This window comes from Sciurus carolinensis, chromosome 8 (assembly GCF_902686445.1).
Source record: "Sciurus carolinensis chromosome 8, mSciCar1.2, whole genome shotgun sequence".
Classification (NCBI taxonomy): Eukaryota; Metazoa; Chordata; class Mammalia; order Rodentia; family Sciuridae; genus Sciurus; species Sciurus carolinensis.
In genome coordinates this window covers 7806016-7829196 of record NC_062220.1, presented here as the reverse complement: position 1 = coordinate 7829196, position 23181 = coordinate 7806016, and the positions used below count along the sequence as shown (strand labels likewise).

At 44.7% G+C, this 23181-nt stretch overlaps 1 protein-coding gene across 3 annotated transcripts in view; it reads left to right on the top strand.

Moving 5' to 3' along the window:
* Cul1 (cullin 1) overlaps positions 1 to 23181 on the top strand; it is a 93287-nt gene that overhangs the window by 64852 nt on the left and 5254 nt on the right. For all 3 annotated transcript variants that reach the window (XM_047560730.1, XM_047560729.1, XM_047560731.1), the window contains exons 10-17: positions 14805 to 14912; positions 14990 to 15096; positions 17502 to 17550; positions 17831 to 17962; positions 18757 to 18874; positions 19837 to 19913; positions 20220 to 20351; positions 22722 to 22814. In XM_047560730.1, coding sequence (XP_047416686.1) covers positions 14805 to 14912; positions 14990 to 15096; positions 17502 to 17550; positions 17831 to 17962; positions 18757 to 18874; positions 19837 to 19913; positions 20220 to 20351; positions 22722 to 22814 — 816 coding nt within the window. The remainder of the gene's footprint in view (positions 1 to 14804; positions 14913 to 14989; positions 15097 to 17501; positions 17551 to 17830; positions 17963 to 18756; positions 18875 to 19836; positions 19914 to 20219; positions 20352 to 22721; positions 22815 to 23181) is intronic.

Here is a 23181-nt window from a genome sequence, read left to right as displayed (position 1 = left end):
CTCTGATCAGCTGTCCATGAGCTCATCTGCCTGACTTACTATATTGCAGGTCCATTTAAAACTTTCCCCTTCCTTCCTCCTTGACTCATGGAGGTGGCAGCTCTGACGTATGGCGCCCTGCCTCCATCCTTAGAGTGAGGCAGCCCATGGCACTAATGGATACGACTTACTGCAGAGTCCAGACTGGCCTCAGACTCCTTTTCCAGCCAGAGGGCACCTGTGCCACTCCCTCCCAGCAGTGGGCTGCCTGCCCCTGGTCCTTTGTGGAGCTTCGGTGGCAACGCCTCTCCCCTTGGCTGTCACTCTGTCAAGTTCCAGGGCTACCTTCTCATCAGGACCCCTGGCTGTACCACCCAGTGACTTTACATCTTGCCTGCTCCCACCCATCCTTCCCAACAGTTGGCAGTTCAATCTAGACAATACCACTTAAGGGGCTGTGGCTCAGTGGTGGAGTACCCACCTAGCACGTGTGAGGCACTGGGTTTGGTTCTCAGCACTGCATAAAAACAGATAAAAATAAAGGTCCAGCGACAACTAAAAAGATATTTTTTAAAAATGCCACTTAACATCTTACTCTGCATTCTTCATCTTTTATGCAAAACAAAATAGAACATTTCTTTACAGTAATGTATTAGATCACTATATGAAATTATGTCAAAAATCCCCTTCTAGTGTCTCCCTCCTTTTAGTCAGCTTTTTCGCTGCTGTGATTAAATGACCTGATCAGCCCAACTGTAGAGGAGAAGAGTTTATTTGAGGGCTCACGGTTTTGGAGGTCTTAATCCATAGAAGGCTGGCTCCATTCCTCAGGGCTCAAGATGAGGCTGAACATGATGGCAGGAGAGTGTGACAGAGCAAAGCAGCTTACATCATAGTGATCAGGAAGCAGAGGGAGAGACTCCACTCTCCAGATAAAAATACACACCCCATGGCCACACCCCAATTAACCACTTCCTCCAGCCACACCCCACCTACCTCCAGTGGCCTCTCAGTTAATCCCATCAGGGATCAACTCACTAGGTCAAGACTCAAAACCCAGTTTCTCCTCTGAACCTTCTTGCGTTGTCACACATGTGAGCTTTTGGGGGACACCTCACATCCAAACCATAACACCCCCATTTTCATGACCCCTGTCTTCCAGCACAACTATTAGGTCATATCCACTCTCCCTTCCTGATACCTATCACCGCTTGTGACACAGCCATCTCTGCTTCCTGCTTGACTTAGTCTCCTCTTTTTAAGGCCAACCCAAATCCCACCTCCTAGAATGAGCACCCTTTACTTAGTCCTCCTAGGCCCCAGAACCTCTTTATACTTGCTGTAGCTTCTGAGTTCCCTATACCCTATGGAGCGTAAGTTCCGTAGAGTGACGCTCATTCTGTGTTGCATTTGTTTTATGTTGTGGTTTGGGTGCCCAAGTCTTGCCTGGAGTCTTACCCGGCAGGTGTCCACTGGTGGGGATGGTGAGGAGGAGGAAGAGCCAGCTGCTGGGCCCCACTGCAGCCTTTCCCTGGAGCTCGTCCCCAGCATGTCTGTGTCCACACTGCAGTGCCCACGGTTCTGCAGCTGGCCTCCCTATCTTCCTGGTTGCATTGTCGCTGCCTGTGCACAGTGCTTGTTTCTGCCCCTTAAACACCTGTTTCTTTCGGAACCCAGCTCAGATGCCACTTCTGCCATGAAGCCTTCTCAGTCACCTTCAAGTGGTAGAATCTCCTTCTTGACCGTTTAGGTGCCGTTTGCACTACTTTATAGATTAGATGTCTCTGCAGGTGTCTACTAACAGATGGCTTTGCCCACCTCCACATCCTCAGAGCCTCACACAGTGACTTGCACTGTGGGTTTCACAATTAATTTTTGTTTTAATTTTTCTCCGTTCCCAAAGGATTTAGCACTGCATACGGAACACGTGTAAAATGCAGCAGAGTAAATTGAACTCATCAGAGAGTGCAGAATAAGGACATGAAATAGGATAGAGCTTGGTGTCAGTTGGCACTGGAGTATGTGTGGTGTGGCCCAATGCTCTTGTTAGAGGAAAACTTGCCTCTGAGATTTTTGAGTCAGTACAGAGAACTTACAGTACAAACAGTCCTGGGAACTAATGTTTGAAAACATGAGTCCTCTGGATAGTCAGAACTGAGGATGCTCATCTGAGAGTCTTTCCATAGACTCATAAAAGTCATCAGACGATTTAATTGTTTTCTTGACATCACTTACAGCAAAATGCCAAAGTAGAGTTCAGGAAAAGAAGTGTGAGGGCCAGGGTTGTGGCTCAGTGGTAGGGTGCTTGCCTGGCATGTGTGAGGCCTCGGGTTCAATACTTAGCACCACATATAGATAAATAAAAAGATCCATTGACAACTAAAAAAAAGACCTAAAAAAAATTAGAAAAAAAGAATCAAATAACTCAGACTATTAATTAGTTAATGCTTGATACTGCTGATTCCATTTTGAATGTTTAACACTGGTGTCCAGCACCCTGGGTACTGCTGTGCTTCCTGACGAAGCTTGATAAAGAAACGTAAGGCAGGTTAAGAGAACACTCGTTGCTGTCTGTCCTTAGAGCTGTACTGGAAACAGGAAGGTGGAGTCCTCTTTGAATCCACATCTGGACTCAGTGTCCTTGAGCCAACTAGCCCTACACTGTTGCCCACTGCAGCTGGACGTTGGTGCTTCAGCATCCACCAAGGCTTCTGGGTCTGACCGGTGTTTGGGCTGCAGAGCCTGGCAGGGGAACGTGGTTGAGAACATTTGGTCTTCGGGCTTTGAGAAACCTCGTGCCGAGGCAGGAGGAGAAATCTTCAGGAGCCTCTGGCTCCCACGTGGGGGCGGTAGTGCTTAGGAGGAGGGCACTGTGTATGGAAGGTGCTACAGGCATGGAAAACCAGGGCGCTGTCGCAGGCTTTGCTTTCAGCACAGAACCACAGCGTGAGGTCTAGGAGCATATCGAATCTATGAAAAAGTTGAGTGGTTTGGGTGGAGGACTGGAGTTAGGAGTAATTGCAAAGCCTGGCCCACAGCGCCGGGTGAGGGGTGCCACGCTTGGGTTCCAGGGCTCCCTCTCTCTGCACTCAGGTGCAGGCTTCCGCGTGCCCTGATGCACACATGTGGCTGTTGCTGGCCGGTGGCGGTTGGCTTAGGGGCACTTCCGTGTGGAGTCACCTGTGGGGCTTGGTTAGAGGGACTGTGGCACGCTGTGAGGTCGGCCACGGAGGAGTGCAGGAGGAAATCCTCTGGGTGTAGCCAGGGGCTGTTCCTTAAAGCTGGGTGATGGATTTATGGGGCGTGGCTACTATTTCTTTGAATTTGTTTGAAATTTTGCCATATCTGAACTTAAAAAAACAAAACAAATGTAGAGGTTTTGATAAAGAAGCATGAATGGTGTGAATCTACATTGTGCACAACCATAGAAATGAAGTCGTACACCATTTGTGTACAGTGAATCAAAATGCAGTCTGTAAAAGTTAAACATTTAAATTTTTTTTTTTAAAAAAAGGCTCAAAAATAGATGGGAATGGGAATGAAAATCATATGAGTTATTCCTCAGTAATAGAAGGGGGAGGGTAAAAGGGGAAGGAAGTTAAGGGATTAGGAAAAAAGGAGTGCTGCACTCCAAGAGGAATTTGCCAGTTGAAAGACTAACTTGAATGTGTGGCGGGCCTTTCAAGACCCCCTTAGGAACCAGTTCCAAGGAAATCAAAGAAATCAGGATAAGGTGGAAATTGCCTGGCCATTTTTACAAATGGATTCCATGCTCAAGAGAGTAGAATAAATTCCTAAAATCTGTTGATAATATGGAGCCCGACACCAAAGGGAACTACATGAATAGCAAATAACTGTGAAAGTACAGTAGGAAATGACAAAGGATGTTCCAATGTTTAAAAAAAAAAAAAAAAAGTGATATTGGGGCTGGAGCTGGGGCTCGGTGGTAGAGCGCTAGCCGAGCATGTGTGAGGCACTGGGTTTGATCCTCAGCACCACATATAGATAAATAAAAATAAAAGGTCCATCAGAAACTAAAAATTTATTTAAAAAAAAAAAAAATGATATTGGAAAGGAAGGAGCACATTCTCTTGAGGCAAAGGCACAGCTGGTACAGCAGGTCAGACTGAAGGATGCAGTTGCAGGAAAGATGCTGACAGCGTCTTGGGTGGTCCCAGCAGCACACGGCCATGTTCACCAAGGGTAGGCTGTAACCTAAGGGAAACTGGCTTCCATTTGTTTCATCTAGTCATGGAATGAAGAAAATAACCATTTTCTCTGAAAGAAAAAATACACAATTGCCATTTTTGAGTCTAGCATGATCAGACTTTTATTTTATAAATAAATCTAGGATACACCTTACTTTTAGCAGAAGGGAAGTTTTTTTTTTTTAATTGTAAACAAATGGGATACATGGTGTTTCTGTTTGTACATGGAGTAACAGCATACCATTTGCATAATCATACATAGGGTAATGATGTTTGATTCATTCTGTTATTTTTTCCTTCCCCCCCGCGCCCCTCCCACCCCTCTTTTCCCTCTATACAGTTCCTCCTTCCTCCATTCTTGTCCCCCCACCCCCCATTATGTGTCATCATCCACTTATCAGCGAGATCATTTGTCCTTTGGTTTTTGAGATTGGCTTATCTCACTTAGCATGATATTCTCCAATTTCATCCATTTGCCAGCAAATGCCATAATTTTATCATTCTTTATAGCTGAGTAATATTCCATTGTGTATATATACCACAGTTTCTTTATCCATTCATCAATTGAAGGACATCTAGGTTGGTTCCACAGTCTGGCTATCGTGAATTGAGCAGCTATGAACATTGATGTGGCTGTATCTCTGTAGTATGCTGATTTTAAGTCCTTTGGGTATAGGCTGAGGAGTGGGATAGCTGGGTCAAATGGTGGGTCCATTCCAAGTTTTCTAAGGAATCTCCACACTGCTTTCCAGAGTGGCTGCACTAATTTGCAGCCCCATCAGCAATATATGAGTGTACCCTTTTCCCCACATCCTCTCCAACACCTATTGTTGCTTGTATTCTTGATAATCGCCATTCTAATTGGGGTGAGATGGAATCTTAGTGTAGTTTTTTGTTTGTTTGTTTGTTTTTGTTTTTGTTTTGTTTTTTTTGTGGTGCTGGGGATTGAACCCAGGGCCTTGTGCTTGCAAGGCAAGCACTCTACCAACTGAGCTATATCCCCAGCCCTTAGTGTAGTTTTGATTTGCATTTTTCTTATTACTGAAGATGGTAAACATTTTTTCATGTTTGTTGATTGCTTGTAGATCTTCTGTGAAGTGTCTGTTCTTATCCTTAGCCCATTTGTTGATTGGGTTATTTGTATTCTTGGTGTAGAGTTTTTTGAGTTCTTTATATATTCTGGAAATTAGTGCTCTATCTGAAGTATGAGTGGCAAAGATATTCTCCCACTCTGTAGACTCTCTCTTTGCATTGCTGATAGTTTCCTTTGCTGAGAGAAAGCTATTTAGTTTGAATCTGTCCCAGTTATTGATTCTTGCTTTTATTTCTTGTGCTATGGGAGTCCTATTAAGGAAGCCTGATCCTAAGCCAACAAGTTGAAGATTTGGACCTACTTTTTCTTCTATAAGATGCAGGGTCTCTGGTCTGATTCCAAGGTCCTTGATCCATTGTGAGTTGAGTTTTGTGTAGGGTGAGAGATAGGGGTTTAATTTCATTCTGTTGCATATGGATTTCCAGTTTTCCCAGCACCATTTGCTGAAGAGGCTATCTTTTCTCCATTGCATATTTTTGGCACATTTGTCTAGTATGAGAAAATTGTATTTATTTGGGTTTGTGTCCGTGTCCTCTATTCTGTACCATTGATCTACCTGTCTATTTTGCTGCCAGTACCATGCCGTTTTTGTTACTATTGCTTTGTAGTATAGTTGAAGTTCTGGTATTGCGATACCCCCTGTTTCATTCTTCCTGCTGAGGATTGCTTTAGCTATTCTGGGTTTCTTATTTTTCCAGATGAATTTCATGATTGCTTGCTCTATTTCTGTAAGGTATGTCATTGGAATTTTAATTGGAATTGCATTGAATCTGTATAGCACTTTTGGTAGTATGGCCATTTTGACAATATTAATTCTGCCTACCCAAGAATATGGGAGATCTTTCCATCTTCTAAGGTCTTCCTCAATTTCTTTCTTCAATGCTTTGTAGTTTTCATCGTAGAAGTCTTTTACCTCTTTGGTTAGATTGATTCTCAAGTATTTTATTTTATTTTTTTTGAGGCTATTGTAAATGGAGTTGTTCTCCTCATTTCCCTTTCAGCTGTTTCATCGCTTGCAAATAAAAATGCTTTAGATTTATGCGTGTTGATTTTATAGCCTGCTATTTTGCTGAATTCATTGGTGAGGTCTAGAAGTTTTCTGGAGGAGGTTTTTGGATCCTCTAAATATAGAATCATGTCATCAGCAAGTAGGGATAGTTTGAGTTCCTTTTTTCCTATTCTTATCCCTTTAATTTCTTTAGTCTGCCCAATTGCTCTGGCTAGAGTTTTGAGGACAATGTTGAATAGAAGTGGTGAAAGAGGACATCCCTGTCTTGTTCCCGTTTTTATAGGGAATGGTTTCAGTTTTTCTCCAATAAGAATGATGTTGGACGTGGGCTTAGCATAAATAGCCTTTACAATGTTCAGGTATGTTCCTACTATCCCTATTTTTTCTAGTGTTTTGAGCATGAAGGGGTGTTATATTTTGTCAGACGCTTTTTTCTGCATCAATTGAAATAACCATATGATTCTTATCCTTAAGTCTATTGACATGATGGATTACGTTTATTGATTTACGGATGTTAAACCATCCTTGCATTCCAGGGATGAACCCACTTGATTGTGGTGCACGATATTCTTAATATGTTTTTGGATACGGTTTGCCAATATTTTGTTAAGGATCTTTGCAACTATATTCATCAAGGATATTGGTCTAAAATTTTCTTTCCTTGATGTGTCTTTTCCTGGCTTGGCTATGAGGGTGATATTAGCTTCATAGAATGAGTTTGGTAGGGTACCCTCCTCTTCTATTTCCTGGAATACTTTGAGAAATATTGGAATGAGTTCTTCTTTGAAGGTCTTGGAGAATCCATCTGGTCCTGGGCTTTTCTTGGATGGTAGGTTTTTCATGGCTTCTTCTATTTCATTGCTTGATACTGATCTGTTTAAATTGTGTATGTCCTCCTGGTTCAGTTTGGGAGGAGCATATGTCTCCAGAAATTTGTCAATGTCTTCGGTAGTTTCTATTTTGTTGGAATACAGATTTTCAAAGTAGCTTCTCATTATGTTATGTATCTCAGTGGTGTCTGTCGTGATATTTCCTTTTTCATTACGAATTTTAGTAATTTGAGTTTTCTCTCTTCTTTGTTAGTGTGGCTAAGGGTTTGTCTATTTTGTTTACTTTTTCAAAGAACCAACTTTTTGTTTTGTCAATTCTTTGAATTGTTTCTTTTGTTTCAGTTTCATTGATTTCAGCTCTGATTTTAATTATTTCCTGTCTTCTACTACTTTTGCTATTATTCTATTCTTCTTTTTCTAGGACTTTGAGCTGTAATGTTAAGTCATTTAGTTGTTGACTTGTCATTCTTTTCTGGAATGCGCACCATGCAATGAATTTTCCTCTTAGTACCGCTTTAATAGTGTCCCAGAGATTTTGATATGTTGTATCATCGTTCTAATTGACCTCTAAGAATTTCTTTATCTCCTCCCTGATGTTTTCTGTTATCCATATTTCATTCAGGAGAATATTATTTAGTCTCCAAGTGTTGGAGTAATTTCCCTTTTTTATTTTGTCATTGATTTCTACTCTCAGTCCATTATGATCTGAGAGAACAGAAGGCAGTATTCTATTTTTTTGCATTTCCTAAGGGCTGCTTTGTGGCGTAACATATGGTCTATTTTCGAGAAGGTTCCATGTTCTGCTGAGAAGAAAGTGAATCCGCTCGTTGATGGATGGAATATTCTATATGTGTCTATTAAGTCTAGGTTATTGAGTGTGTTATTGAGTTCTATGGTTTCTTTGGTTGGTTTTTGTTTGGAAGATCTATCTAGTCGTGACAGTGGTGCGTTAAAGTCACCCAGAATTATTGTGTTGTGGTCTATGTGATTCCTGAAATTGAGAAGGATTTGTTTGATGTACAGGGATGTACCATTGTTTGGGGCATAAATATTTACTATCATTATGTCTTTCTGATTTATGGTTCCCTTAAGCAGTATGAAATGTCCTTCTTTATCCCTTCTGACTAACTTTGACTTGAAGTCTACTTTATCTGATATAAGGATGGAAGCCCCCACTTTTTTACTGAGTTCATATGCGTGGTAGGTTTTTTCTCATTCTTTCACCTTTAGTCTGTGGATGTCTTTTTCTATGAGATGAGTCTCTTGCAGGCAGCATATTGTTGGGTATTTCTTTTTAATCCAATCTGCCATTCTGTGTCTTTTGATTGATAAGTTTAGGCCATTAATGTTCAGGGTTATTATTGAGATATGATTTGTATTCCCAGTCATTTGGGCTTATTTTTGGTTTTTACGTTGGCTTGGTTTCTCCTTTGAGTGGTTTTTCTCTAAGGTAGTTCCTCCCTTTGCTGACCTCCATTGTTGTTTTTCATTTCCTCCTCATGGAATATTTTGTTGAGAACATTCTGTAGAGCAGGCTTTCTATTTGTAAATTCTTTTAACTTTTGTTTATCATGGAAGGATTTTATTTCATCTTCAAATCTGAAGGTTAATTTTGCTGGATTTTTGGTTGGCAACCATGTTCTTTCAGAACTTTAAATATGTTGTTCCAGGCCCTTCTAGGTTTTAGATCTGGGTTGAGAAGTCTGCTGTTATCCATATTGGTCTCCCCCTATGTGTAATCTGATGCTTTTCTCTTGCGGCCTTCAAAATCCTATCTTTATTTTAAATGTTAGGCATTTTCATTATAATTTGCCTTGGTGTGGATCTGTTGTGATTTTGTGCATTTGGTGTTCTGTAAGCCTCTTGTATTTGATTTTCCATTTCATTCTTCAGGTTTGGGAAATTTTCTGATATTATTTCATTGAATAGATTGTTCATTCCTTTTGTTTGTATCTCTGTGCCTTCCTCAATCCCAATAATTCTTAAATTTGGTCTTTTCATCATGTCCCATAGTTCTTGGAGATTCTGTTCATGATTTCTTGTCATCTTTTCTGTTTGGCCAACTTTATTTTCAAGATTCAATATTTTGTCTTCATTGTCTGAGGTTCTGTCTTCCAAGTGATCTAGTCTTTTGGTGATGCTTTCCATTGAGTTTTTTATTTGGTTTATTGTTTCCTTCATTTCAAGGATTTCCGTTTGGTTTTTTTTTGAGAATCTCTATGTCTTTGTTGAAATGATCTGTTGCTTCCTGCAGTTATACTTTCAACTTATTGGTATTATCATTCATTGCCTGCATTTGCTCTCCTATCTCATCCTTTGCTTCGCGAATCATCTTAATCATGTATAATCTGAAGTCCTTTTCTGACATTTCTTCTAACATACTGTCATTGGATTCTATTAATATAGAATTTAGATTTGTTTGGATCATTTTCTTCCCCTGTTTTTTCATGTTGTTCATGTATCTTCCCCTCTAGTAGTGCAGATCTCTAGGGTATTACAGATTTCCCCCTATAGGCTTATAGTGGCCCTGTAGGTTTCCAAAACCCTTTCTTTAAGGGGAGATCAATATTAGCAGTGCCCAATTCAGACACTATGCAATCCTAGACCAAATAGCCCCTATGAGGACAATAACAAAATTGTCATAATAAACAGAATGAGTTCAAATATTATCTTCAGTAAAACAAATAGATTTGCAATAAGGTCTGCAGTTTCAAATGGAGAACAAAGAGGATGCAGAGGGATGTAGAATGTAGCTGTTAATGGGATAAGAAAAGAATATACAGAAGTTCTAGATAATAGAAAGGATGAGAGTGTAATCAAAAGAAATTGGATGGTAGCTTGCAAAAAAGGGAGAACGAGACTCTGCGGGAACAGGTAAACAAAAAGAAAAGAGAGCAAGAAAAGTAAAGAAATAAAAACTTAAAATTTTTCAATAAGGAAAAAAAAGAAAATCTATAGTATAAGAGTCATATAGTAATGAAACCTCCCAGTGTTCAGTAACCTGATGCATGAAAGGTACCTGACAATGAGCTTCAAGCCACCAGCAGGCGTCGCAGGATGGGATTTGCCCCACCTAAAGATGGGAGCTCCGGCTTCCAGGATTATCCAAGATGGCCATTGTAGCTTCCAAATATGTTGGCAAATGGGAAACTGCAGCTCAGGTTGTGTCCATGGTCAGCTGGAGGTCCTGGAGGTGGGGTGTGGTTGGTCCGGCAGGGTTCCTGGAGTTCGGGTGTGTTTGGTGTGGTTGTGGGATCCTGGAGGCCGGGTGCAGTCTGTCTGGGATCCCCGTCATAGGGCACAGTCAGTTGGTCTGGGGGTCCTGGCGGCAGGGAGCAGTCTGTCGATGTGAGGGTCCCAGAGGCAGGGAGTGATCGGTCGAGCTGAGGGCTCCTGGAGACGGGGCTCAGTCAGTCCGGCCAGGGGTCCTACAGGGCCTGGCTGTTGTCTCAAAATGGCGGCAGCCACGTGTAATCACACCTGCAGGTACTATAACAGTGAACTTCCAGGCAACAGCAGCAGCTGGTGCTCCACTGGCGGTCGGTGATCAGTTTGCTGACTATTGTCGGATGATCGGGAGGTGAATCTCATGCGTTGGGTGATGGATAGGTGTAAGGCAGGCGATGGACAGGTGAGAGGCAGGCAAATGGCGGATGATAGGCATCTCTTTTGAATCTGCATTCAAAAAAGGCGTCGATATGCTGGCAGACTGCAGGTGATCACAGCAGACAAATGGGGTAAACAGCAGGGGATCAATAAGCAGCAAAAACTGCCTCACCAAGAAACATCCTCTGCTTGAAATCGGAGTTATGGAGCAACAAGGAACACAGCCTCCCTCTAGTCCACCATCTTGGATCCAGAAGGGAAGATTTTAATCGCAAGAAAACTCATTATAGAAGTATTTTCCCACCCAAATCAGTCTTTGCTCCATCAGACTAAATTTCAGTTGAAACCCTGATGTGTATTTGCAGGTTCTTAAGTGACCCCTGTTGGGTTCGAGGCCAGTGCTGGGCCTTACCTGTCATTGAGCTGGACAGCCCACTACGGGTCTCCTGCACACCATCGTTTCTGAACTGGTTTGCTCTTCTCTGAAGCATGTTCCCCAGAGAGTTACTTATTCCCTTCAGCGAAGTCAGTTTTTCCTGGCCAACCTAGTTCTGCTTTCAAAATTCAGCGTTTTTACCTCTTCACTGAGCCCCTGAATCTAGTGCTCTTAGAGCGTCAGCATTGTCAGGTAATCTCAGAAGGCTGGGGAAGGTCTTCAACCTTACCTGGGTTGGAGGAAAGTAAGGTGTGAGCCAGGACTAGAGGAACAGTCTGGAAAAAATACAAGCCCATAAGGCCATGTGGCTGGCATCAGGAAGTAGTAAATGTTTATCAGAATCCAGGTAAAGATCAAAGGGTTATTAATTATGGTCTGAGACTAAGTCTTGGTCACAAGACGAATATAAATGGTCGAAGCAAAAAAGTGGTAGACGCAGGTAAAACGAGACTGGCCAGCATGTCTGCATTGCTGGTATCTGTCTCTGTTCACCACGGGAGGCCGGCACCCATCTGAAAGAGGCAACCTGCTTATTGAAAGAGGTGAGGTGACAGAAAAGCTCACCAACTTAGAGTACCAAACGATTTGTGAGGCCTCACATTTATCCCCTCCACCCACCCACCCCTGTGTTTGTGCTTATTATTAGTCAATATCAAAATGAATCCTGTATCCCTGTACGCTCAGACTGGCAGGGGGTACACCCCAGAAACATGGTGGGTTCTGAGGACAGTCTGTATGCAGTCAGCGTTACCTGTTGTACTCTGCAGTTGAGTTGATGGTTTGTGTTTATCGTGTGTATTTTCTGAAACTCTGGCTTCTCTTTGTTTTATATGGAGAAAAAGTTACTTCAAAGATCAGGTGCTTACGGGGAAGAAGATATGCCTCCAAATAATTGTGTGATGTGGTTCTTACTTCATGAGGTTTCATTTCTTTTCCCTAATTTCTTCTCAAAGGAAAATTATGCAGAGGTAAGGACCATGAACAAGGCCCTATTCGTGTGCTGTTGTGCGTCTGCTGGTGTCCACACCACGTCAAGATCTGCTCTTGTTGGCTCCTGTGCCCTCCATGGTGGCTCTAGGGAAGAGCAGGCTTCCCAGGACTGTTCAGATCTGTTACTGGCTGGGAAACGCCAGTTTACACGCGTGAATAGTGAGGGGTGCTCCCTCGCCTGCAGCACCTGGGATGCTAGGCAGGATTCTCGAATGGCTCTGGGTCATTTGTGAACTATTTGGATGTTACAGTAGTACTCAGGGTCACAGGGGACCTTCTGAAATCATATCTAACAGTATATGAGCTCCCTGGCACCTCTTTGAATGCCATGTTTTGGATACCTTGTTGTATGTCTCTTTGTGAAATCATGATAAGCACCATACAAGTTACAGCAGCTTCACTGATTTTGCCCAGCAAGAGGGACAGCCATCAGCAGTGGCTTGCGCTAGGACTGGGGCATTATGTGGCAAGGGAAGCCTGTCTTGGAAGTTCAGCGACATCTCTGAGAAGCTAGGCAGGGGCTCCCCACAGATAAGCCTCAGCGGGTAAAAACCAACCCACTGTGAGCACAGACCTTGAGTGATGGAAATTTCCACTGAAAGGCAGGTGACTACCAGGGCCTGGACCCTTCAGGAAGGAACCACGTTAGTTGTTAGTTATGCTGGCTTAATTTTAAGGATGAGAGGAAACTAGATAAGGGTGTTATAATAATCTTGGAATTGAGCTGGGCACAGTGGCTCATGCCTGTAATCCCAGCAGCTCAGGAGGCTGAAGCAGGAGGATCACAAGTTCAAAGCCAGCCTCAGCAACTTAGCGAGGCCCTAACTCAGTGCGACCCCATCTCTCAAATAGGGCTGGCACTGGGACTCAGTGGTGGAGTGCCATGGGTTCCATCCCCAGCAGCCCCCCAAAAAAGAGGAAGGAGCATGTACCACTTAGAGGTGTTTTGTGCTGCCCCCTTTAACACCAGCTTCATGGAAAAAGGAGGGAGCTGCCCTCCACCGGCAGTGGTTGGCTCATGCTGCGTTCCTGCTGTTTTGACATGTCCAGATGGGTGGTTATCAAATGCGCTACCTCTCAGGATCTTGTATGATTTTTTTGTCAGTAATTTTATATTAACTTCCCTTTTAAAGTTCTTTCATCACCTGTGTATATCCAGTAGAGACCATATTTCCATCTTATTGAAGTTATAATTTTTTTACAATGTTTTTCCCGATAGCAGTATTGCTTTTTTGTACGGAAAGCCTCTGGAATTTATAGTGAATACTTTTCCTGTAATGGGGTTATGCTTTTACTAGTTACTCATTATTAGTTAAAAACAAAATGTTGTCAAAAATGTAGAACGACTAGAATTTGGGCTATTCTGGTTCCTTATTCCTGAACTCTCCAGATTAAGGTCTCAGGATTTTGAAGACTTTGGCAGAGTCTTTCAGCCCCAGGCAGCTTGGGGCTCTGGTTTGTGAGGGACAGTCAGGAGCCCTCCTAGCTCATGCTATGACTGACCTGCCCCCTCTCCCCACTGGGCCATCAGGCCACCCAGGTCTGGCGTCTCTGCTTGCTCCGTGGGCCTTTCCCCTTCTCCAAGCTTTGGAGAACATGTCCAGCTTAGGCGCCACCTGCCTGGTCCTTGCCGTGCTCTGCTGCCACTTGGCCCTTGGCAAGATGCTTCTGTGGTTTGATTTCTTCACCTGTGAAGTGGGGATAAACCACTCTCCCTGCTTGAGAAGTACCTGCGAGCCTGCGTCACATGCTGGGCTCTTCCTGTGACTCCTCAGCTCTGTCCTCTGCCTCCTGTGACTGCTTCCATTTCATCCCCATGCTGCCCCTGGCTGGAGATTCCTCGCCCCAGTGCTTCCCCTGGCTGTGCACCTAGACCTGATGTGTGGCCTGCAGCCGCCATTGCCAGACCACGGTCTTCCGGTGGTTCTGGCCTCCCGCCCTCCCCGCACCCCTGCTGGCCCCCTCGCTGAATTCAGGATTGGTTACTGGCTGATTCCAGCCAAAATAAAGTACAGAATTTGAATTTTTAACATCAACAACAAAAATGACTTGGCAGAGCTGTTACTTAGAAAATGTTTAGCCCAGAGGATTTATTTTCTTTCATAATATATGTAGCAGAATGTCCTATGTGTTTCAGTGGATGAACCAAAAGTTGTGATCATATTTGTTAATTTGTTTGAAAATGTATACAGACCTTTAAGATTTGGGGTTTTTTGTTTTGTTTCGTTTGTTTTTTATTTGTGGTGGTGGTGCCAAGGATTGAACCCAGAGGTGCGCTACCACTGAGCTGCATCCTCAGCCCTTCTTATTTATTTTTTTATATTTTTTAGTTGGCAATGGACCTGTATTTTATTTATTTATATATGTGGTGCTGATTATCGAATCCAGTGCCTCGCACATACTAGGCAAGCGCTCTGCCACTGAGCCACGGCCCCAGCCCCTCCAGCCCTTTTTATTTACTTATTTTTGACTTTTTTGTTTCTTGAGACAAGGTCTCACTGAGTTGCTCAGGCTGGCCTTGACGTTGCCTCAGCCTCTGGCGGAGGACAGGCCTGTACCACCACAGCTGGTCGTAGTATTTTATAGTAGCACAGTAATGTGCAGTTGAATTTGTGATAACCACCTTTTGTTTCTGTTCTTTCCCCTACTTAAGGACCCCAAAATGTATGTGCAGACAGTGCTGGACGTCCATAAAAAGTACAATGCCCTGGTGATGTCGGCGTTCAACAACGACGCCGGCTTCGTGGCTGCGCTCGACAAGGTGGGTCTGTTCCTGTGGCGGTCCTGCAGCCCACGCGGACAGGATGCTCTTCTCTGACTGTCTTCTCTGTCTCACAGGCGTGTGGTCGTTTCATAAACAACAATGCGGTTACCAAAATGGCTCAGTCGTCCAGTAAATCCCCTGAGTTGCTGGCGCGATACTGTGACTCCTTGTTGAAGAAGAGGTATCAGCCTTTGTGTTTTTGTTTGGGTGCCTATTTAGAATTTCAGCTTTTATCTGAGGAGTTAAAATCTACATTAGCAGGGCTGGGGAGATAGCTCAGTTGGTAGAGCGCCTGCCTCCCAAGCACAAGGCCCTGGGTTCAATCCCCAGCACCACAAAAAAAAAAAAAAAAAAAAATTATAGTCCATGTGGATTGAATTTTAATGTTTGTACCTTTTTGAGAAAGTACCTTAATGATAACACATCATATTTCCAGTTGAAAATCTGCACCAGCTCCCACAGGCTGTTTGTGGAAAGCAGAAGACCATATATTCTGTAGTATTTTGTTATTCTGCATACTTAAAGACATTATTTTCATTTGATGAATTTGTCTTATTGCTGTTTCATAGTCTTTATTTTTTACTCGTTTTATTTCTCACCGGGTACTTTCCCTAATCTTATTTAGGATTTATGTGTATTCGGAGGTGGAGGCGACATAGTCAGATGTGCTTCTCTCTCCTCCTTGTGGCTTGAAGTTCTCACTGATCGTGTGTGTCCATGTCTTCGTCCCCATCCTGGTTTCCCTCAGGTTCTCCTTCCCTTCCACATTTCCTCCCAGATCAGAGGTGCTCAAGGTTTGCTTCACCACCCTGAGTGTCACATCAACAGATGTTCAAGGTGTTAATGAAGGGAGACAGTTCCCTTCCGGCTCTCTGTTGGGGTAGTTTACCACACAACCAAATTGTACTGGTTTGATATCAGTAAATTATTCTTAAAATAGTTCTCTAAGGCTACATGACCTCATTATAAAAAAAGTCCAAGAATACCTACACATACCAGCACAAAAAGACTAGAGACAAGTCCCACTTAAGAGAGTTGCAGCCGGGCGTGGTGGCGCAGGCCTGTAATCCCAGCCACTCAGGAGGCAGAGACAGGAGGATCGCGAGTTCAAAATCAGCCTCAGCAAAGATGAGGCGCTAAGCAACTCAGTGAGACCTTGTAGGGCTAGGGAAGTGGCTCAGTGGATGAGTGCCCCTGAGTTCAATCCCTGGTACCAAAAACAAAACAAAAAAAAAAAAAAGAAGAAGAAGAGAGTCTCAGAAATCTTAAGTTTCAGCAAACCAGACTGGTCAGTGAACTGAGGAATTGTTCCTGGAAATGTAGTATGTGTAGCCCCCTGAGGGTGTGAGCTCGGCCCAGCAGGAGCAAGCCTTGAGGTTTGCAGCCTTAGTAGGAGCCTTGGGAAACCCTGTGGGCTTTGTGGTATAGAGTTGGGGAAGCATTTAGTAAGGGTCAGTATCTCTCTCTCTCTCTCTCTCAAAATTAAAATTAATTAATTTTAAAGAACAGCTCTACTCACTTTCCCGCCCTGCCCCGCAGTGAGCACCCGGGCAGTCCCGCCCGCTCTGCTTGCACCATGCTGGTCTGCTGCAGCGTTTCAGCCCTTCTCATTGGGTGTACTAGTGCCTGCTTCCCAAGAATGACAAAGGGCTTGGCACTGGAACACTGCCTGTGACTTGTGTCACTTTTTTTAGAATGTAACATGACTAAGTAATTTACCCTAAGAGGTCTTTAGTTTACTGGGCAGAAGCTTGGCGTCCTTTTTAACCCATTGTCTTTTCTAAATGACCCTGATCAAATCTACAATGTGTCATCAGTTAAGTTTCCTGGAACAGACAGAGGGACAGAGAATTTTCTAGAGCGTTCCTTTAGTGGGCACTGAGTGACTGTCTCAGGAGCAGCTGCCTGACCTACCAGGGAAGCACAGGTCATTTCTGAGCTGGGTGCTCTTAAGTTAGAAACACCTCTTCCGAGCTCATTTGGTGACTCATTCGTTTTATGTGAATTAAGAGGCTTTGTTTATAAACGTCCAGAAACATCTTTTAAGAATTATTTACCTTACATCACCTGTGATTAGTGTTTGTCCGTAGAATGAATGAGTCCGCTGTTAAGGGACAGTCGTCTTCTGTAGATAGCACAAAGGGAAGGCAGCTCCGGTCATTGTCTCTGTTAGGCCACCCAAAGGAAACTGCCTTTTAAGTTTTTCAAAGCTAAGTTAAGCAGTAAACAGCTGTAAATAGCAGTCAGAACAGTGAAGCACGTTTACTGATATTTAAATAGGATTATCTTTAAGGAAAGCTTCATAGTGTTTTCCCTGGGGGCTTTTTATAAATACCTCCTGTTGGTGTTTCCTCTTGGATATTCTAGAGGATTCCTTCACGGTCTGTTCTTCTGTGGTGGGTGTAAGGCGGCTTGCTCGGTTGCCTCAACGAGGAGGGCTAACCCTCCGGCAGCCTGATCTGGCCTGATCCCAGCAAGCCGATCCCTTGATCGCTCTCCAATCTGGTGGGGTCATTTGGCCAAGTGGTGCTTTCGAAAACGCCTGCTCGTTTGTTTTAAAACCCGGTACCTTTGTTAAAATTTCAGTTCCAAGAACCCAGAAGAGGCGGAACTAGAAGACACACTCAATCAAGTGGTAAGGTGTTCCGTAACCACCTCTGCTTCCCGAGTTGTTTGTAAGGCTGCTTGTGTTGGGCAGTGGTTTTCTTTTGAATCTGTGGTTTCGCTCCTTCGGTGGAGGAATTGCTCTCCTGGTTGACGCTAAGTCTAGGCCAGCTTCATGTGCTTCCGTGGACTGGCGGAAATGCTTAGTGCCAGAGCTCTGGGGCGGACTTTGCCGTCTCACTGGGCCCTGGCCTGTGGCCTGTCGCCCTGAGAACATGCTTCATGAGTGCATCCTCTCGTGGCTTTGTCAGATGGTTGTCTTCAAGTACATAGAAGACAAGGATGTGTTCCAGAAGTTCTACGCAAAGATGCTGGCCAAGAGACTCGTGCATCAGAACAGCGCGAGCGACGATGCCGAAGCGAGCATGATCTCCAAGCTGAAGGTGAGTCCAAAACGCGAAGCCCTGGGGCACCGCGAACCCAGTCGGCTGTTCGCTGGGTCATCAGGGGGCAAAGGAGCTGCACCACGCGTCTGCCACTCCACTGCTGACCTGAGCGGGTGTGACTGTGCTCTCTACCCTGTCCCTGGGTGTGTCAGGACCGCCAGCCTGCCCAGGGTTGCCACACATCTCGGGGCTTGTTTCACTTGGCCTAGAATTAGGGTCAGTGGGGTCTTTTCTCAGACATCAGAGCCAACACCATAGACTAGGGGTTTTGGAGGTGGAAGTCCAAGACCAGGGTGCTGCCAGCTGCCTCCCGAGCTGCAGAGATGTCTTCTCTCTGTCCTTAGCTGGCAGAGAGCAGGTTAGAAGCTCCCGCATCTCCTCCTAGGAGGACACCAAGCCTGTCACCCAAAACAATTGCCCTAAAGGCATCTCCTCCAAGTACCTTGGCAAAGGTGGCTCAAGCCTCAACAGGTGCACTCTGGGGGAGACAGCTCAGGCCACAGTGTTGGGATCATGTCATCTCCACATCCACCTGAGGGTGGGAATGCCATGCCCTTGGGTGCTGAAATTATGGTATGGTGCGTATGAAGATTTCACTGTGTGACATGTATAGTCTTACTTTTGACACTGTATTAACTTTAATCATTGTGTTTTATACCATAAAACATAATTTATTGACTTTGGTAGTAGTTTGATATAATTCAGTTATATCATGCTGTGATTTCTGAGATTGCCTTGTATGCCTTGATAGTTCTGTGCCAGTTAATGAGATGGCATCTGGATTCTTTCAGCAAGCGTGCGGTTTTGAGTACACCTCCAAGCTTCAGCGGATGTTCCAGGACATTGGTGTGAGCAAAGATCTGAATGAGCAGTTCAAAAAGCACCTGACGAATTCAGAACCTCTGGACCGTGAGTATCAAGGTTTCCCTGCAGGCAGGTTCTTTGCAGCTGAAGAAAGAAATAACAGTACTGTCATTAGCGACAGTGGCAGGTGCTCTGCTAGCCATTCAGACGGAGGGGCAGGAAGTTCTCCCAGGTCCTGCAGCCTCCGCACCTGGCTCACCTGGGGCCAGCAAGTGACTTCCATGGGGGCTCAGAGTTCATCCCCACACAGATGAGGGATGGATGCAAGGGCTTGTTTGTCTTGTCCTGTTTTGAACCTTACGTTGGATCCACCCAGAAATTTGTTGTTTTTAGAAATTTTTTAGATTACAAGGAGCTCACTTGGCCTAGAGAGAGGGAGCCAGACTTCATGCTGTGGCTTCGGGTCAGAGTGAAGCACAGACGAGGCGGGCGACTCAGCCCCTCGGAGGAGGCAGTCGGGGGGTCTCGCCTTACAGTCTTGCTGTGGTGGCGGGTGGCAGGCCTGTGCCAGCGATTCCAGTTGATGTCATGTGCTGACCGTGCTAACCCATCGGGAAGCTTGGCAGTTTTGCCAGTGGGTTTTCTGCCAGGTGGCAGAAACTCCTATTACAATTAGGGGTGACATGGCCGTCTTGGGGTCTTCCCCAAGTGGTAGACAGGGCAGTTGCTACTTGCTGCGTCAGTGTCCTTGTGTGTGGGCTGTAGTGCCGGGCCTGTGACACGAGGTGTCGAGTAGACTGCATTATCCGTGGCAGAAAGACGCGGGCGAAGCACAGCGAGCGGCCCAGGGTGTCGTGCCTCTTGGGCAATACCATGGAAAGCTCACACCCGTGGCTCTTCTACCTTTACTAATTTTAAATGAATAAAATGTTTGTTCGGTTCTTAATTTATATTCAAGCTAGATTTTTCATTTAACATGTTTTGACAGAGTGTTCCGCGTCTGTGGGAACGATGGCATGTTCTGCTTGTAAGACTAATGGTGTTTTTAACTGTTCACTCCTCCGCAGTGGACTTCAGTATCCAAGTCCTGAGTTCCGGGTCGTGGCCCTTCCAGCAGTCCTGCACATTCGCCTTGCCCTCCGAGGTAAGCATGGCTCTGTCCTCAGCTCCGTTTGGGCTGACTGCAGATGGAGAGGGCAGCGTGCCCTGCTGGTGTGGTCCCTCCTGCTCAGCCACTCTGTGCTGTCTTGGGGCCTGGGATGAACACCTGATGGCACCTGCTGGGCTCGAGTGGCTTTCCCCTTCAGTGCGTCCAGAACCTTCCAGGAGTCACATCTGGCCCTGGTGCCTTGCTTTGGTGCTATGGACCTGGGACAGTGCCTTATGTAGCAGTGCTGACTGTAGGATGTGGTGGGGTGTGGGGTCCACACAAAGCTGCTCTTTTATCCAGTTGGAACGAAGCTATCAGCGGTTCACAGCTTTCTACGCCAGCCGCCACAGTGGCAGGAAATTGACGTGGTTGTATCAGTTGTCCAAAGGAGAATTGGTAACTAACTGCTTCAAGAACAGGTACACTCTGCAGGTAAGATCAATTTCTTATTCAGAAACGAATTTTTAAAAATTTTAAATGAAGATAAGACAGATTAGAAAGGGATATCTGGGAACTCGGGCTGCAGACTCCAGAGTTGAGCTCCATGGAACAGCGCAGGGTGAAGCCCAGTCACCGTGGGCAGAGGGGCCGCGCCCAGGTCTTGGCTGAGGCGCCAGCAACTCTGAGCTCAGTTTACCCCTCTGCCAATCGGGGATGTTAGTGTTTATTCTTCAGAAATGGTATGAAAACTCACTGTATGTCTTCATTAAGTATTTGGCATGGCTTCTGCCTGACACACAGTGAATGTTCAGGTGGTAGCTTAAAAAACTGGAATTTCACATATTTAGTTCTGATACAGCTCGTTTCCTTTAACTGAGCAGTTTTTTGTTACTAATGACCCTCAGTGATTACAACTGTTCTGAGTACTAAATAACTATGTAATGACAATAATAACCATGTAATCATGTTTTGAGTTTGTAGATGAGGAAAGTGAGGTCCAGTTGATTTTACTGACTCTTCGGATTCTAGCTTGTTAGGTGGCACAGCCAAAATTTCAGTTATGGCTTTTTTCCTTTAAAATGTCCAGGTTCTAGCTGGGTACTGTGACGCATACCTATAATACCAGCACCTAGGGAGGCTGAGGCAGAAGAATTGCAAGTTCAAAGCCAGCCTCAGCAACTGAGTGAGGCCCTGAGCTACTCAGAGACACCCTGTCTCTAAATAAAATATAAAAACCAGACTGGGGATGCAGCTCAGTGGTAAAGCACCCCTAGTTTCAGTCCCTAGCAACTCCAGGTTCTTCACCAACTTTTGTATGTGGTGGACTTCACAGTAACTGCTTGTGTAATCTGTCTGACCTGGTTTTGCTGTGAGCCTGTAAAGATAATTTCAAGTCTTTTTTAATGTTAAGAAACTTTGAGGACTGGGGTGTGGCTCAGTGATAGAGCACTCGCCTAGCACGTGTGAGGCACTGGGTTCGATCCTCAGCACCACATAAATAAAGGTATTGTGTCCATCTACAGCTAAAACAGTTCATATTAAAAAAAAAGAAGAAAGAAAAACTTCTGAATGAATTCTGCAGACTCAGGCTGTTCATTAATTTAAATTTCAGGAATATTATTCTGATCAGATGGTTAAAATGTGTGATGTTGTATCGTGCTGGGTTCAGAGGTCTTTGTCCCTTTGAGCGTGTGTTACTCTACAATCAGAAGTTTGGTTTGTACTTATGCTAGAAGAATGCACTGTGGAACCCAGTGGAACCTAGGGTGTCATGCTGTGCTTGACCCGGTGGAAGCTTGGCGTAGGGTGCATCTGCCACGTTAGGGTGGCCGAGAGCAGGCACAGCTGAAATGCCAGTCACGTGCTCTTTCCCTCTCCTTGTATTTTTATTTAAGGTAGGGTCAAATAAGTTGCTTTTTTCCCTGTGTTTTTTTTTTTTTTTTTTTTTTTTTTTTGATTCTTTATTTTATATCATCTTTCTTGAGGTCATTTACAGATAATAAAAGGCATGCATCTTAAGTATACAGTTTGAAGAATGGCAAATGAAAACACCCATTTGTAACCACACCAAGACAACAGTCCTTTAAGATTTGATTTGCTTTTGGTCGCTGCCATTAAAAAGATCATGGAAGTACCTGCTCCGCAGGCACCCTGCTCAGTGCCTTGGGAGTGGTATCTCAGAAGCCTCTTAGAGGCTTGTTCTTCCTTTCGCCCTTGGAGAGTCATCGCTGGGCTCTGAAACAGGCACACCAGGTCATTGTGTGTTTCTCTTAGCGTTGACTGAGGTCTTGCCAAGCAGGCTGTGGGAGTCCCGTGCATCACGTGATGCCGTGGCGCAGCCTTGGGAGCTGCTGAGGTGACTCGGGTGGGTCCTCAGCCACGTCAGGCTTGTCTTGCCTTTTCACTGGATTTTTTTTTTATATGGTCATAGTAAAGTGCTTAGGATAAGAAATAAAAATTAAAGAATACATTATGCAGGTTTTATGTCAATATTGTACCAAGAAATAATTTCCTTCTCATAAATACAAAAGCAAACATGAAGGTTTACATTTGATGTCTCTGTGAACCAGGTGCACAGGGTGTATCTGAATGGCGTGGGTGTGTGTAGAGCGTGTATTTACATAGACAGCACATTTGCGAAGGAAATTCAAAATCATTTTACTGTTCGAAAAGGTAGGAAATTACTTGCCCTTTAGGAAAATGTGTTAAAGTGGCATTGCAACACTTTGTATTACCTTTAAACAGACCTGCTTTATTTTTTGCATCTGTTTGAAGAGTTTGTTTCATAAAATTTATGCTGTTTGTGTGGTTTTTCCCATTATTTGAATTCTTCTTCTCTTTCTTTCACATGGGGCCTCAAAGGCATCCACGTTCCAGATGGCCATTCTGCTCCAGTACAACACGGAGGACGCCTACACCGTGCAGCAGTTGACGGATAGCACGCAGATCAAAATGGTAGTCCTGCCGCCCACGGCGTCTTTGCTGTGTCTGGGGGCCATTCTTTGTTCTTGTAGGTGGGGGAGGACGTGGCCGGGTGTCTGATTGGAAGTGGAGGGTTGCTTCATAAACATGAAATCTGGTCCCAGCATGTGAAGCACGAGGGGCCAGGAGACTGAGGAAAGGCAGGCGACGCAAGGAACTTAGAGACAGGAGCATGTCTGGGTGGCAGCAAGACCTCGGACCCCACAGTTGGGGCGAGGAGGAGGGCATGTGTAATGGTCAGGCAGCCGTGGCTCATCCAAGCCCAGTGGGCCTGGCTTACCTCAAGACATGCCTCATGCTGGCAGCACCAGGGTCTGGGTCGCCCCGAGGGCTTGTCTGG